At 41.8% G+C, this 17,701-nt stretch overlaps 1 protein-coding gene across 5 annotated transcripts in view; it reads right to left on the bottom strand.

Annotated features, from left to right (window-relative positions):
• RAD51B (RAD51 paralog B) overlaps positions 1-17,320 on the bottom strand; it is a 574,968-nt gene extending 557,648 nt beyond the window's left edge. For 2 of the 5 annotated variants that reach the window (XM_067557792.1, XM_067557797.1), the window contains exons 1-4: positions 9,900-9,969; positions 7,140-7,233; positions 6,243-6,356; positions 3,197-3,313 (exon numbers count right to left, since the gene is read on the bottom strand). In XM_067557792.1, the coding sequence (XP_067413893.1) occupies positions 3,197-3,313; positions 6,243-6,356; positions 7,140-7,223 (315 nt within the window). In that variant the 5' untranslated portion in view covers positions 7,224-7,233; positions 9,900-9,969. Of the gene's footprint in view, positions 1-3,196; positions 3,314-6,242; positions 6,357-7,139; positions 7,234-9,899; positions 9,980-17,252 lie in introns of those variants that run through there. The other 3 variants (XM_067557794.1, XM_067557795.1, XM_067557796.1) reach the window with 3 other exon arrangements.
• Between the last annotated feature and the right edge of the window lie 381 nt (positions 17,321-17,701).

The following is a 17,701-nucleotide window of genomic DNA, read 5'->3' as shown; positions in this document are numbered from 1 at the left end:
GCAGAATGTATTTTCTGCAAAGGAAAAAAAAATCTGCAGGGGACATGAATTCTGCATGTGCGCAGTGGCACAGAGTTCTCCCAGAAGTATATAATGCATAGATTTAACATACTATAAATACCTGCATTAGGCACCGTGATAACCAAACTCAACTGGAAAGGGGTCCTCTAGATCCACAAAACATTCAAGTAATTTTCCAAAATTGTACATCTGTATTCATTTGCAGAAGATCATTCTCCTAGCCCACTTTAGAAAACTTATGCCTTTGGCACAAAATGGACCCGTTATTTGCTACTGCTGCAGCCCTTTGTACATTCAGATAAAGGCCAAAAATGAATATCAGTGACTTCAAGTCCTAAATTCTATGAATCTGTGACAGAGTTCATAACTTAGTCTCTTAACGCAGGCAAACTCCCATTGATGACTTGTCTCCTAATCTCTTTCTTGAGCAAGGTCAAAGATAGTGGCTAGCCAATTCCAGCAAAACCTAATCTCTGCCAATATCTAAAAGCTCTCCTTCAGGTAAGGATATGACATGGAGAATGTTTTGGTGAAACTAAATGACAGACACTTTATGGTTGTGGGAAAAATACAATCATCCATGATAATTCTATTAAATCTATCAGCAGCCTTTTACATTGATCTTGAGGTACTGGTGACCCACCAACAGGAACTCAACATGGTATACAGAGTCACATTAAGTTGTTTTTTGCTCATTCCTCTTAAGACAGATCCCAGAACCATGACAGGTATTTTTTCCTTCTCCCTGAGTGCTCACTTATGTAGTCCTTCATTGCTCATTTCTGCCACCTCATTCAAAATATCTCAAACCACAGGTGGAGATTGGGAGACATCATGGGCTCCAATGTCATCAATTATCTGAAAAAACATAGCTCTAAAATCTCCTTCTCAAACATGTACAGTGCTGCATTCACCAACTGTCCCAGTGTCTGAAGAAACTAGAATCTGATGAAAAGCATCCGTGTAACCCAGGTGAGCAATCAAGGTTGCTGCTAGACAGAGAGAAGCATTTTCAGGTATTAAGTGCTCATCCTCTATTCAGGGCATCTGCACCATCTCAAGATCCTATCTGACTCAGTGCTTGTCCTTTCTGCTCAAAGAGCAGCTGTTTCATTTTCAGTCAGCAACAAGACACACTGCCCTTTTTCCCTAAGGCTGGCTAAGCCACAGTACTGATCACCTTCAGGCTGGATCATTGTAACACGACCCCCTTGTGGCCAGTTATCAACACAGGTATCAAAACCCTCATCTGAAAAAAAAACTTTATTAATTCATTGAGGGACAAAATAAATTCACAAGATACCCTCTTAAGCACCTCTATGGAGATAAACTATACATCCCTCCACACCTGATGCAAAAAGAAAAACACATCACCTTCATATCCCCATGCTATATAAGCATTTACTGAAGCAGAAACCACTACAATTTAAGTTGCAATACTGTTTTCACTCGATCCTATTTTCAGAGACTTATTACTTTCATGCTTCAAAGGTGATTTCTTTTTAAGTTTGAACAAAAACAATTCAGTCATGTTGAATTACAAAGATTGCAAAAATTCTTTTACAACAGGGAGAAGTATATTTTTGCAATCTTCTTGTTTATAATAGCTCTACAACCACAGTGTCTGAGCTGAAAGTTGAAATTTGGCATGGAAATGGCCCTTACAGAGTGAAAGTGATTGTCAGTAATTCAGAGAAAATTGGTTTGCACTTGACTGAGCTCTGAGCATTTTAAAATTTACATATTTAGCAGTAGTTTTTTAAACTTATTTTAAGAGCATAGCTAAGGAAGCTCACTTACCTACAGAGTGAAAATTGAGTCAAATACATTGTGGGTTCCTATGCAACTTAAAGTGCTTAGCAGGCCTCCCTTAGCAATATCGGCATCTTAAAAAAATGCCAGGGTTGAAGGAGGGCTCCTACACACTCTGTGAGGAGTAGAGGGGTTGAGGAGAGCAGGCACTTGGATACTACAGCGATGTGCACATCATAAGAAGATAGATGTTTCTTGAGCAACATGTAATCTATCTATTTAAGATGTTTATCGGTTGGGGGCAAGATCACTAGAAATGCTTGCCTCATCCCATGAACAATTTAAAATGTACAAAAAGTTTAAAGGAGTGGCTTGTGTGCATCTTATATTGCAGAATAGAGGCACTTCCTAGTGATGTCTAGCCAAATTCTGTCATTACACATTACAACAACAACACTGCAAACTACATATTATAGAATTTACATCAATTATTGGCAACTTTTTGCAAGTCAGCATTGTTTCGAAGTAGGGAAGAATGAAGCCGTATCTTAACACACAGACGCACACACATGCACGCACACATGCACGCACACCCCCAACCCCCGCCAGGAAATGCTTTGCAAAAAAACTATGTTAAGAAAACTTTACAGTTAAACTTAAAAGTCAGAAAATAACAAAGTTAAGGGTTTACATACAACTTTAATTTAGTCTTGTTGTGTATACACGTTACAACAAGTCTTTAAAATTACACTATCACATATTTTTCAAATAATAAAGTTGCACAATTTTTCTACAGCCTTAGCTACACGTGATCCTTCTTGTAAAATATTTTTCATCCTTGCATACTTACACTTTTCTTTGTCGTAATAGTCCATTATACCTTTAGTAACTTAGATAGGTAAGCTAAGAGAGGCAAAGAAAGAGTGACTTGCCACAGTCACATGGCAAATCAATGTCATACCAGGAATAAAATCATGATTTCCAGTCTTGTGCCCTAACCAACAGATCGTGCGATAGTCCTATTCTATCATGTTACAAAATTACATTTGACTAACAGTTTACAAAATTTAACTTTCCTCACTGGAAAGTGTCAGTTAGTGGTGCATTCTTATTACAAAAAACATGAAGTGTTTATCATTTATGATCATTAGGAGAATTTTCAAACAGAAATTTTTAAAGCAGAAAAGATAAATCACAAATATCTCTTAAATCTTTTTCTGTCCTACCTTTAAAAAAGGAAGCAAAATATATTTAACATATTTAACATACTGTACAAGTGAAGAAGAGTCCAATTTTTATGTTTTAGACTGGAAGCTCTTTGGATCAAGGACTGTCATTTATTATACGTTTCTATAGTGCCCAAATGGACGCCAATTTGGTTGTGGCCGTTAGGCGCTGCTGTAGTAAAAATATTAAATTTTACCTCTGTGAGGGATCCACAGGCCACTCCCCCATGCAGGGCTTTATCCAAACCATCCAGGGTAGTGGATAAGAAGGCTAAGGATGAACTGATAGCCCTTTTCATTTTCATCTCATAAGCCTACGACAGCAAAAATTAACCAGAAAAAAATTATTCAGCTAGCAAGGGAAATTTCTGGCATTTGCTCCCCAACACTTGAGCATGATTTAATACTTGCCCACAAGTGTTCTGTACAAATGCTAAACTATATCTTCAACCTTCCCTGTGTTCTTTCCCCACCTAACCCTCCCTCACACTTAAATTCTGACACCACAAAGTAGGTTTAAAGGAGTTTGTTGTATACTGAGGTTTTCACACTCTAGCTTTGAAATTTTCTCCCACATCACAGTATCAATTATAAAAAGCATTTTACAATAACTTTTCAAAGGTTGGGAGCGTGGAGGTTTCCTGGCCAACACGTGCTGCTTTTGATCTGCCAAACTACTACTGCTGAACATTGAAATACTAACCCTGTGGTCTGCAGAGCTGGGCAAAACTTTCACAATGAAACCCAAAACCAAGAACTTGGCTGATTTTGAACTTGGCAACTCAAAACCATTTGGGTTCACTGCAAGGTTTGTTAAGATTCGTAAACTGTTTGGTATTTGCCCAGGCTTGTTCAAAGTTTAGCACAGCTTTTGGGTTTTGTGAGCCTGATCTAGTGAGTAAGGCACAGGACTGGCAGTCAGGAGATTTGGATTCTTCTTCCAGGTGATTTAAGATATTAGGCCAGCCACTTACCCTTCTTATGCCTCAGTTTCCCCATACACTGGACAGGAGGCTTAACTAGTTAATATTTGAAAACAACTTGGAGATCCTCAGCTAAAAGGCGCTAGAGAGTGGAACTGTACAAAGCATATGAAAACCAGCTGTTTTGAGCTTTTCAGGGCACAACACACCACAAAGCAAAACTGGTGAATTTCACATAGCTATGGTGATTTTCTGATGGATTTGGGCTCAGATTAACTGGGAAAAGGAATGCACAGGGTGATAAGGGATTTGCATTTTCATTAGTACAAGATTTGTTTTTTTTTAAACTACGACAATTTACACTAGCTGAGGATCTGCTTCATATAGATTTTAATGTCAGAAGGAATCATTATGATAATCTAATCTGAATTCCTGCATAACATAAACCATAGAATTTTATCCAGTAATTCCTTTTTGAATCCAAGAAATTGTGGTTGTGCTAACATATCTTTTAGAAAGGACATTCAATCTTGATTTAAAGACTCCAAGCAAAAGAGATTTTACCACATCCCATGGTAATCTGTTCATTATTAAAAATTTTCATCTTATTTCCCATTTTAATTTTTCTGACTTCAACTTCCAACCACTGGATCTTGTTATGCTTCTGCACGCTCAATTAGAGTTTTCTAGTATCAGGTATCTTCTCTCTGCACAGTTATTTCTTGGCCGCAATCAAATCATTCTGAACTTTCCCTTTGATGAACTCAATAGATTGAGCTCCTTAAGTCTCCCATTCTGAGGGGCATTTTCCAGACTTAAAACCACTTCTGTTGCTCTTTTCTAAATGCTCTCCAATTTTTCAATATCCTTGGACACAGAATTCTAGTAGAACATCTGCATATAACAATGTTGAGACCACTATCACCTCCTGACTCATACTCAATATTTCTGTTTTTTCATTCAAGGATCATGCTAGCCATAGCATCACAGAGGGTTCCTGTTCAGTTGCTTATCCACCATCATCCCAAGTCCTTCGCAGAACCAATTTGACAAAATACACCCCAGATTGTTAATTTATCAACCAGTTTTAATCCATTTAATATGTGCTATGTTGATTTTGTAGTGTTTAATTTTTAATCTGAATTGTCTGTGACACTAAATTAAATGCCTTTCAAAAGTTCATTATGTCAGTAATTGTCTTTATCAACCATACTCAACCTTGTCAAAGAATGATTTCACGTTCATTTGACAAGACCTGTTTTTCAAGCAAATATGCAGATTGGCAATTATATTTCCATCCTTTGCTGCCATATATCAGCCGCCATGTTATTTTTCCCCAGGATCAAGGTCAGGCTAGCTAGGTCATCCTATTTAGCCTTTTGAATACTGGAAGAACACTGGCTTTCTTCCAGTCCACTGGAACTTTCCCAGTTGTCTAAGATTTATTAAAATTTCACATAAATTATCTGGACACTCCTTGGCCAACTCCTAAATTGCAGTGAAAGTTACCTGGACCTACACTGTCTTGACACCCAGTTTTCTCCTGCCACAGGCAGGCTACCATCATTAGCATCTTTTCTTTATAGCTGGGAGGACACAACAACAATCTAATTCAGACTTGTTCTCTTAGAATAGCCAAAAGAATCCAGTCAACAGCATTACAACCCACACATCCTGTCTCCTTCCCTCCACTCCCACCAACTCTCTAAGACCAGATGCATCACCTTCATGCCACATTTGCCTAGGAGAAGGTAACATGAAATTCTCCAAAATGAACACAATACAGCTTTAGTGATCACTTTGCTCTTTGGCACCAACATTACCTTCTAAAAACCAGTTTCTATGAGCATTGATGTTCCTGCTCTTCACTTACACTAATCAATGGCACTTTAGGTTTTAAGGTTCAGATTGGAAGCAATTTCTTTGATATTCTCAAAGATAGGAAAGAATTCCATATCTTCTTGAGTGGCTCTCAGCAGACGTACATCACTTGTAGGAGTGCAACTTAGATCATATTGCAATAACCTGAACAACCTGCTTAAGCACTAAAATGCCTAGCTGAACTCACTGTATTCTGACAAGATATTTTCTTTTTATACACACCTAAGCTGAGAAATCCATTGTCTTATAGATCTGAATTTAGCAATGAAAACTGGCATAGCTTGACTTGATCCTTATAATGGAATTCCACTGTTTACATCTTGGATGGCAGGGCATCTCATTGGATTTGCAACAAACCTATGCTACACTACCCTTGCTAGGTAAAAACAGAAGTGACAGTAATCAGATTTCATAACAGGACCACAACAAGGATACTTACCGTCTGCATTTTGGGAGCACAAGCTAAGCTGACTTTGCAAAGAAGCTTCTGCACATTCTGATAACTTTGCCCAGTCACTTTCATTAGCTCCAAGATTGAAAGACACAGAAAGTCCTGAAAGATGATTAAAAAGAATAGAGTTCAATCTGGGGATTTAAGGGGGGATTACATTCATTTAATATATTTATAAACAATCAGTTCATATTCCAAAATTCCCCCATGGAATTACATAAGGCATTCATTTTGTCCCACAGTTTAAAGGACGAGGGGGTGGGAGGCCAATGGAAGAACTGAAATATTTAATAGTCATATTGGGCTGGGATGAAACAACAGCACTGACTTCCTCACAAGCCTCCGTCCTTAACTGAAAAATTATCACATACTACCTCAAATGATATCTCATCTTCTAATTACCAGACTTAGGGCCAGATCCTACAATTGGATCCATGCCAGAGGACTGCAGCCTCTGCACACAGACCCCGGCTCTGCTTAAGCATCCATTTACAGAGACATTTGCAGGATCAAGCACTAAATTACCTTGTACCAGACAAAGTCACAGATTAATAATTCTGGTTTGAGAAGAAGAGGATGAGAAAACACCACTATTAGTTTCAGTTTACTATGACCATCTTCACTTCCTGATGTATTATGTTGCTGCAGGTGGTTAAACAGTTCTTTTGCTCCACCCAAGTAGCAGCTGAATTTCATTGGTGAGCAAAGTGATCTCTACATTATTTTACGATTCTATTTAAATATAAAGTAGGAACCTGTTGGACAGTCATAATTCTGCACACATTCAAGACTATGCCTTTACAAGGCAGCAAGCCATACATGTGTCAAAGTGTCATATAACTCAACATAAAATAAATCTCTACAACCATTAAGTGAAAGTCTCACCCGACAGGTAGCAATCTGATGCCGACTCAGCCTGTCACAAAGTTCCTGAGATAACCCTGCTCTTCTCAGTTTCTTAGTGGCCATGCTCCCACATCTGATGGACAGAAAAACAATCACAATACAGCAAAACAAATCTAGGAAAGCTGTTTGCAATTCCAACACAAAAAACACAAAAACACACATTTTCTACTCTAAGGAACAGAAAGAAACATATCACACATTACAAATCTTTGTACTATTGTAGTGTGCAAACGGTCACAGACTAAAAGGACTAATGAAATCCTTGGATGTATAAACAAGGGAATTTCAAGTCAGAGTAGGGAGTACCTGGCACTGGTGCAACCACTACTTGAATAGTGTGTCCACAATTCAAGAAGATTGCTGAGAAATTAGAGGGCTCAGAAAAGAGCCATGAGAACAATTAAAGGATTGGAAAACATGCCTCAATGAGAGATTTAAAGAACTTGATTTATTCAGCCTATCAAAGAGAAAGTTATGAGGTGACTTGATCACAGGCTGTAAGTACCTAAATGGGGAACAGAAATTTGATAATAGAGGGCTCTTCAGTCTGGCAAACAAAGGTATAACACAATCCAATATCTGAAAGTTGAAACTAGACAAACTCAGGCTAGAAATAAGGTGCATGTTTTTAACAGTGAGGGTAATCAACCGTTAGAGCACCTTTCCAGGGGCTGTGATGGATTCTTTATCACCTGCAATTTTTAAATCAAGATCAGATTTTTTTTTAAAGATATGCTCTGGTTTGGCCACAGCTATTGGACTTGAAGAAGGAATTCAAGGAGGTCCTATGGCCTGTGTTATGCAAGTCAGACTGGACAATCACAATGGCCCCTTCTGGCCTTTAAATCTAGTAATTAGCTGGGATGTTATAACTCTACCATTTTTTTAATGTCCTTCTAATCTCCCACACAGGGCATAAAAGATACCAGTATGCTTGGCAATTGACAAGCAGATGTAACCGATCACCTAAAGCAGTGGTTCTTAACCTTTCCAAACTACTGTACCCCTGAAGCCTGAGTCCCACCCCCACGGGGCTGAGGCATGTAACTTAGTTTCATGGCGCCCCTGTGGCTCCAGGCAATTGCCTTTCTTGCCACCCCCAATACCAGCTCTGCACTTGCGACCCCTCTAAAACCCCAGGTTAAGAAACACTGACCTAAAGCATCTGTATACATTTGTCTTCCTATCTACATGTATATTCAATCATTTTGTTCTTTCACATAATAACCTGGGAATATGCCCTGTGGGTTCCTAACCAAAACTTCAAAGAGACTGGCTCTTCTGAAAGTCTCTCAGGTATCACAATGAGCTTGGTGCATGGTGGTCAAGCCTCAGGTTTGTTAGTGTTGTGTGAATACTCATGCAGTGTTCTCATGGAGTTCATTGTTATGTATTTCATTATAGAGTCTCAGAGCTCACAACATACATCTTTGTCATTGGTCTCCATCAAAGTGTTACCGAAGAGCTAAATTCCTCCTGAAGCCACAGATATAAACATGTATACAACCTTTACTTGTTCAGTGTCCTACAGAGAAAGCAATAAACAAGTGTCCTGAAAACTAACAGAAGGTTGGTTGTAGAATAGGATTTGTAGGTGTTAAAAGGACAGTCATGAATGAATCAAATTAGTAAATAACTTTTCATTTGAATGTAATACCCATACACTCAGCCCATGGCTCTAGAGCAGCAACTGGCTCTGATGTACAGTATCTCATACTGCTCTTGTGAAACCCATATGTCTGATCACCTCTTCTGTTACTCTGCTTTGTTTCAGGAAGAAAATGATTAGTCACAGGAATGCTACCCGTAACTGTCGGTACATAACATGGCACCAGGCAAAGGGACGAGCTGCTTCTAAAGCAGCTGGAGAAAAAAAGAAAGGAACAGATGAGCAGGGAAACAAGAAGAAAGCAAAATACTATCTGGTAGCTCCAGAAAGCCAAGAGATCCTGAAAAAAATGCATTGCCATGTTTGCATTGTGACTTTAGAGCTTTGTCTACACTAGCCAAGTTATGACCCATAATTCATCACTGGTGCAGTTCCTAGGGTAGAACCTGTCCTGTAGACAGGACTCAGCTGCTTCTTCCACCATGTTATTTAATCCTACTCAAAACGATGCCATAGTAAAAAAAATAGCACTCGAGTCTAATCGCAGTTTGCACCCATGGAGCTGCACTGGTGGCAAATTACAGGTCCTAATGCTGCCAATGTGGACACGGCCTACAGAGCGCATCCTGCAATTGCATCTATGGGGAACATCATCCAGCTGTTTCCCACTCCTTTGTGAATGCCCCCCAGAGGGAGAAGAGGGGTAGGAGGCCTTCCCACCTACCCCCACTTCCTGCATGGCCCAGAAGGCGGCAATGGGCGAGTCCCTCCACCCCGACGAGCGCCCCCAGGAGAACAGACTCGGCCCTGACCTCACTTCACCCGTGGGACGGTGGGGATGCCCTTCCCCCCACGGCAGGGGTGCAGGGCGCCCCCTGCTGCCTGCCCCGGGATATGGCGGAGCGGGGCTCTAGCGCCGCCTTCGCCCCCCTCACCCCGGGGCAGCCAGGCTGCCCTACCTTGCCCTGCCCGCGCCCGCACGCGGAAGAGAAGCGCCGCGCGGAACCAGGTAACGGTTCCACCCACCCCGCCCGGTGGCTGGCTACTGCTGCAGCCCTGGGGCCGCCGAGCCCCTCCCCCCCCGGGCTCCGCAGTCCAACCGCAGCCACGGCGCCGCAACCTGACCTGACCTGACTGGCAAGTAGCAACTTTTTCAAAGTCTCCCACTTCCCCACCGGCGCGCAGGAGGAGGAGCCGCCGAGCAACATCCAGGGTCGCGATTGGTCCGTTACCCTAAGATGCCTACCAATCAGCTACAGCGATATGGCCTAGCCCAGCGCGGGGCGTGCCGGGACGTGTAGTTCTATAGGGGAAGCCGGGCAAGCGTGCGCAGCACAGAGATGAAGTCTGGAGGGGCTTCTTGAACTCTGCCGTGCATGTGGAGTAGGGCAGCTGCCTGACTTGGCTTGTTTTTGCAAAAAGAGAAAAATAAAATAGAAGTGTTGTATGTGCTCCTGAGCCAGGTGTTTTGCAGGGTCACAGACGCTAATGTTGCGAAAAGAAAAATTGTCAACAAACAAACGAGAAACTACTGTTAAACATTAAACAGCACAGAGCACATTTGCTGTACCTTGAAGGGGTGGAAGATAAGAGAATTTCCCTTCCCCCGTAATTTCTTGACTGTGTTGGGGATGCGTGTATAAACCCAGAGAGGCTTGGAATGTTAGATGTCAGAGGACCAGCTAAAGTCACTTTCCTTGTAGAGATTGGTCCAAAGGTAGAGTACAAAGTACATTGTACTAGAAAAATGGAGGTATTTTGAAATAGCGATAACTACTACTTAGTATTGATATACCTCTTTTTAATTTGAGGCTCTCAAATTGCTTTACAAAGGTGGGTAAGCATTATTATTTCCATTTTTCTGATGTGGATACTGAGCTGTACAAAGTTTTAAAGATTGTTTACCAAAAGTGGAGCCATTGGTGCAAATTTAAAGTATACATAAATTGAAAATCATCATCCTGGTACAAACCAGTTAGCAGGTAGCTGTCTCCCCCTCTAGCAAATTATTGCATGTTAATTTTAAAGAGTGTTCCCTTGAGAAGGAGAGAGAAAAGGCAGAGTAACCTATTCACAAGCATTCAAATTCATTACAACACGAGGGAATAGAGCTTTACATTAATCCACTTGTGAGGAAATTGCCAGATCAGCTACAAACCTGGAGGAAATTCTGGAAACACCCACAAAGAAATTATTCAAGTAATGGAGGCGAAGCCTAATGTTGCCTTCAAGGACCAAGACAGGGCTGGATTCTGATTACACAATATTAAAGTAGAATTGTGAATAGAAAGAGGAATTATGCTTTAGAGTGCACTATCCACTAACTGTTCTAAGGGTTCAGCTCTCTGAAGTTTAATAAGAAATAAGATTCACTCCACAATCAGGTAATTGATTTCTCATCATTTGAGTCTCATCAAAAACAGTATGTAACATAATTGATGGAAATCTCCAGCAAGTTCCACATTATTTGCTCAAAATCCTAAATGACTGGGGACAGGGTTCAGAGCCCAAACATGGGTCACAAATAAAAATAATTTGGCTGGTCTCTAACTAGTCCTCATTTGTCCATTTCACAAAGCCACTGCAGAATTTGGTATTACTGGCATCCTCTGTCCAGAAAAAGTAATATAAAAAAAGATCTACCAGGGTGCTAGCATATACCCCATTTAAATCCATTTGAATAATCACATTCTGTTCACTTAAGTTCTCCTTGCAGTTCAGTTGCCAAAGTTAGTCTTTACTTTTCCTCTTTAAAACATTCATATCGGTGCAGAGGCAGAATGGCTGCCATGCCCTATCCCAGAGTTCCTGCATTCCAGTAGTAGGTTAGCCCATACAATACCTGTATATACCTGCTACAAAGAACTTGGGAGCATTCTGGATGAAAAGCAGTATAAAATATAAGGTTTCAGTAATAATGAATAATAGGAGAAGTATTATCTTGTGACTCAAACACAGGACTTGGAGGCAGGAGATTTCATTTTTATGGCCAGCCCTGTCATAGACTCCCTCTCCAACCTAGGAGAAGTCAATTCACTAATCTATGACACTTGTAAAACAGGGATAACAACTACCTTACAGGAAGCTTGTGAGGCTTAATTCATTATTGTTTGCAATGTGATTTGGAATCCTCAGATGGAAGGCACTGAAAAAGTGAAAAGTATTATTTGTATTATATACAGTATTAATCATTGTCATTATCATAATATTTATAGTTCCAAAGATTAACCTAGATGATTGAAAAACTATGTTAACACCACTTGGAATATATATTGAGGGAGATCACATGCATAAACATACAGTTCATGACATGTTAGTGGAATAAAAATAATACAGTAGAACTTGAAAAAAATAGCAAGTTTAATACTTTATAAAACCAGCAAGTTATGAAAACATGGTGAAGGATACAACATGGCAAGGGGCCAATTGGTTTGAGAAATCCAACAAATATACAGTTAAAAAAGAGTTAATGAAACAGGAAGTTCACACTATGAATGAAAGCAGTTGACTTAAATGAGAAATACCAAAGAGGATTTAAGGAATTGGTGAAAGAGCAAGCAATATGTCAAATACACAGAGATACAGCCCTAGATAGTAGCTAGCTGAACAAGAAGATGAAATGGAGAAAGAGCGCCACCTCGTGTAGTAAAAAGATCTGCAGTCAAAAATGGACTTTAAACCGTAATTGAACTGAAAAGGGGTTAGACGCTGTGTGCATGTTCCAGTGGAGTGGGATGGGTACATACCCAGGGCCAGATTAAGGCAATCTGGGATGCCATATCACAGCCCCATTGCCCACTTGGAGTGGCAGTAACAAGGGCCTCATTTCTCCCAGAGAAACAGGAGCAGTAGCACAGGTCTCCTTGTCTCCTCCAGATGCAGGGCTCCCCCTCACCTCAGGAGCAGCTGAGTCCTCCTCTCTTCCTCCAGAAAGGCTGGGCAGCCACAGCAGCAGGGAGTCCCCCATTACTTACCCCCGTATCTGGGGAGGTATCTTCATGAGGCATAGGTTGGGCTTACAGCACTCTTCTCCTGCCACAGTCATCAGTGGGGGTGATGTTCGCAGGGCTCTCCCAGAGCAGTGGGGTTTGCAGTTAACATCCCATTAAAATGCTTAAGGCTGTTCATCCCTCTCAGAGCTACTATCCCAAACCATCTGCAGATGCAGGCAGACATCACTGCATTGGTTACATTTGGGTCAGCTTTTCAAGCTTTTCTTAAGATTCTGACATAATCACATGCCTCCAGCAGCTAAGGCCCTTATTCTGGCCCTCAAAATGTGGGTGTGCCTAACAAACTAAGTTCATATACATATAGACACCGTGGTCATCAGTAGGCATGGAACCTCAGGCCTTCAACAACAGAAGCACAGGCCTCTAATGCTCAAGCTAAAATAACTCCTTTAGCTAGGAGATAGCAATAGTAGGCTCTGTAGTTGCTAGGACCAGTGACTATAGGGAGACCCAATCACACTTGCTAGATCAGCTTATAACATGAACACCCAAGGAAAAAGAGGGATACCATATACATAAGGTTTCCCTCCTCTCCACCCAGATTATCACAAGTAACTCAACAGTGAGGTGCCGTGGTGGCTCTCATCCCAACCTCTACCATGGCCCAATGGAAAAGAGAGAGAATAATCAACCCTCCCCTGTTCTAGTCCCATCCTGTCACCAAACCAGTTGAGACACCAGGCTGGTTTTCTGTAATACTGGTTAATATCTAGGGTAGGAGTCACTATATTCTGAAATATGGTACTGGGGCATTCCAACCTATGATGAAGATTTCCCATAAATCCCTGTTTTCAGTTGCTTATAACTTAGCCAGACTTTCACTGTTTGGCCTGAAATCTTCCATGCTGGGCATCTACCTTGGGCTGAATTTTCAGCCACTAGGGTTCTGCCATCTCTGAGAACGAGGCAAGGGGGAAATAGGTTGCTTTGACTAGGTTAAACAAATTCTGCTGACCTTTTAATTTGGTAATTTTATAAGCCTGTGAAAACCTGCAGTTTGCACACACACAGTAGAATACTACTAAAGCATTGCAGCTTAATTCTTGAAATATTCCATCTGTACTGGGTGAACTCCAGCCCAGGGCTGAGCTGGAGAACTTTCCCTGCAACTGGAATTGATGGCTGCTCCATGCCACACTGTGTCCAGTCACCAGAACTGAGAGCAGAGAGCCTCTCTCCCCATTCTCTGAAGGGTCTCCCAGTGAAGCCCAGGCAATGAGGAGGAAGCTGCTTGATTCAAAGGCAGCGAGGACAAAAACCAGACTTGGGGGAAGTGTAAGGGGAATCAACTGGGACAAAGAGGCAGAGTGGGGAAAGAGGGACTGGAAGTTGGGGCAAGAGGAAAAAACTGAGACTGGTTGTGCAAGGAGAGAGGCTCTGAAAGGGAATGTGCACTAGTGGTCAGACCTTTATACCTGTTTTCCCCAGGCTTGAGCCCTTCTACCCCACCCCCTCCAGTGCGTCCCTGTTCAAGTCTGGTCACTTCCCTATTCCTGGTGCCTCATCCCAGTCCCATTCTCTTTACCTAGCCAGTCTCCATTCCTCAGGCCTATCATCCCAGACTCCTTGCCAAGTCAATCCCTTCCACCTCCCTCCAAAGGTTCCTCTCTTCAGCCCACTCCACCGAATCCCAGTCCCAGTCTGCCTCTATGGGCTCCTCAAGCAAAAACAGTTTCCCCCACCTTCTCTGCAGCTCATTGTCCCAGTCCCCCCAACTTGTCTTGTTGTGCCAGTCTCTTTGTCCAGCCAGTCCCCTTCCCCCACTCCAATGGTTCACAGTTCCCTAATCTCCTTTCCCAACTAATCTGTGTCTTTCCCACTCCCTTGTCTGATTTTAGTCCCTCATCCCCACCCCCACTCCACCTCCCAGTCCAAATCTTCTCCCTCACCATCTCCCAGGCGCCTTCCTCCTCCATGCTTATTGGCCATGGGGATGAGGTGGGGTGTGCCACTGAGAGCACAGGAAAGAGTCTCCGTGGCTCTCCGTTCTGGTGCGGTCCCTGGCTGTAGCAGCGATAGCAAGAGAAATCCTGCTGAGCACATGTATCCTGAGGCTGGAGCATGCTCAGTGGGACTGGCACATGCACAGTCCAGTCACATGCAGGAGCTATGAGGGGCTGGACCATGCTCAATGAGGACAGAATTTGTACAGATTTTAGCAGTGAAGTTCTAATGAGTCTTTGTTCATGTGCTAACTACAGTTATTCAAAGGCTCATAACATGGCCAAGTTTATGCAGATTCTCACAGGTATGACAAAATGCACATCCCTGCCACAAAGGCCACCCCCCTGCCACATTCAAATCCCTTCTCCAAAACATGGGAGCACTAGAGTTTCTCAATAAAACAGCTGTTAAAAAAAATGAATATGGCAAAACATATTTTCCTCTAACCTCATTCTTGGAAACAGCGGACCTATTTTGGGTACAACTTTTTTTTTTAAATTCATCTTGAGGAGTCACCTGGTATGAAATATTTTAGCCTAAATTTCAGCAAAATTATAAGCAACTGGCAACAGACTCTTTAATGAGAAGTGTCAGGCAATTGTAATAATAGGCTGTGCTGCCAGCTCCACGTAGAATATGGCATGCTCAATAATCTAATCCAGTAGCCAAAAGAATTAATACATTTTGACATATGCCCATGAGCAAAATGATAATCAATGGGAGCTGTTATATTCCGATAGGCTAGAGGTGCCTGGCTATCGAAAGGTTTGCTGTTTTTATTTGATATTCACTCTACATTTGCCAAATCTTGCCTGGTTTTAGCTAGCAGTGTCTTCTGTATGAGATCACGTGTTTGCCTATATGGATGTTATTGGGAGAAATGTAAGGAGGTGTTATTGAAGCAATGCTACTAATGTGAGCTTGGTTGTTTTCCCTGTTGGGTGGCTCTTTGCACTTTTCTTTCTATATTGAAGAATGAACCATTTTGTTGAGGAGATTCAAGCAAGTGGATCAAGAGGCATACCTCTATTTACTTCCCATATATTCCTATTTACAGCCTGCAAACACTGTAACTGTGCATCTTCCTTCTTCCCTACACACTACTGCAGAGTTGATATTACTTGTCCAAAAGATATTTATTAAACAAAAAGGGGATTAAGAAGTGTTAAACATCCACGTTTGCAATGGTCATCAAAGCTTCCAAATGCTCTTTCAACCAAGCCTAGAAGTGACTCACTAGCCTTTTTCAGGGGCTCCACACATTTGAATAGGGCACTGGTTGGCAATCAGGCGACCTAGGTTCTAATACCAGCTCTGTCTCCGCCTGTGCTGTGTGACCTTGACCAAGAAACTTAATCTCTCTGTTCCTCTATTCCCCTTCACACCTTTGTTTTGTCTTGTCCTATTGTCTGTTAACACTTCAGAGCAGGGACTCTCTCTCACTACATATTTATACAGTGCCTGGCACAAAGGGGCCCTGATCTTGTCAGGGAGCTATTGGAGTACAAATAATAATAATATGATAAAACCAAGAGTTACTTACATTAACATTGAGTCTCACTGCACTAATTCAAGAAGTTTTCACTAAACTGAGACTCTGGAGTAAGATTGTCACAAAGAAACAATGAGTAACAGCAACAATAAATGAGATTTTGTAGGAGCAAAGCCTTCTAGCAACAAACACACTAATTGCCATCAAGAACTGTAATGCTGATTAGCATGCCAAAGGGCAAACAAATGGGGAATGAGCCTGAACTGAATGGTGGAGGATGGAATACTTATCAGCTTTGGCAGTGTAAAACCCTCATCATTTGGATGACTTTGCTGGGCTCCTGCTATGTAAAGGACATTACCCATTCAGCAACTTCCTGAAAAGGAATCAGCACAACAGTTTCTCTCTGTAACCCAAGGCAGCCTGCCCCACATATCTTCAGCAAACAATTTTACACAGTAGCACAAATTTTCAGATTATTCAGCCAATTACAAAACAAGGGTAAATAATCTCTGACTCCCTATTCACTCGCTCTCTCAAGATTATTATCTTCTAATTATTCAGTATTTCTTTAGCGTTAAACAGTGTGGGAGGAGAATATTTAAGCACATGCTAAGAAGATGCACAGTCCCTACCCCAGAGCTTATTATCTAAGAGCCCAGTTCTGCAGCTCTGATTCATCCTGGGTAGCACTTGTTTATGAGAGTATTCCCATTGACTTTGCAGGAGCCAGTGCTATTTAATGTATTCAAGTCAATGCAGAAACAGACCCCATGTAGGTAGGCCAAAACCAATTCAGTCACAAAATGCACAGAATGACTCAGAGGATGGACCATTCTCCAGTTTGTTCTGGCTGTTTAGAAATATTCTAGTTCTTTGGAGAGGTCTGTTTGCCTGATACCTGGCACGTTCCTATGGAAGAAAAAATACATTCTCCTACTCTGGGAAATGATTACAGGCCAGATCAAGCTTTCCTGGGATTAAACCCATCAGAGGTTATCTACGTGAATGAAAAATTCCACAGAGGAATCAACCTTGTTCTGTGGGGAAAGAGGAGTATTCACCCTACAGCCATCCTCCCAGAATGAGATGCAGATCTTTTCCCAGCCCTGCAGAGCTCCACAGAAACAGGCCAGTAATGTGCAGGAAGGCTATATACCTGCATACCAGCTACAAGACCCTGGATCCCTTCCTCCTCTGCCTAGCAGTACAGCTCCAGAGAAGCCATGCCACCAGGGTTCCCCCTGGCTGCAATTGCCCTTGTGGGACCATCATTTTGGTTCTGAGTTTGTACTGCACCTAGTACAATGTGGTCCTTGTCTATGACTAGAACACCTAGGCCCTGTAGTAATACAAATATTAAATAATAGGGACACCCCCCATCAAAATCGGAGCTGCAGAAACAAATTTTTCCAGGTGGGCCAGATCCTGCTTTCCACCCTTACTTGTAAAGGACAGGACATATGGGTTGTGCACTGCTCAG

This window comes from Emydura macquarii, unplaced genomic scaffold, assembly GCF_026122565.2.
Source record: "Emydura macquarii macquarii isolate MOO-44397 ecotype Brisbane River unplaced genomic scaffold, CSIRO-AGI_Emac_v2 contig_1876, whole genome shotgun sequence".
Taxonomy (NCBI): domain Eukaryota; kingdom Metazoa; phylum Chordata; order Testudines; family Chelidae; genus Emydura; species Emydura macquarii.
Note: the sequence above shows the minus strand (reverse complement) of the source record. Positions and strands in the feature narration are given on the sequence as shown.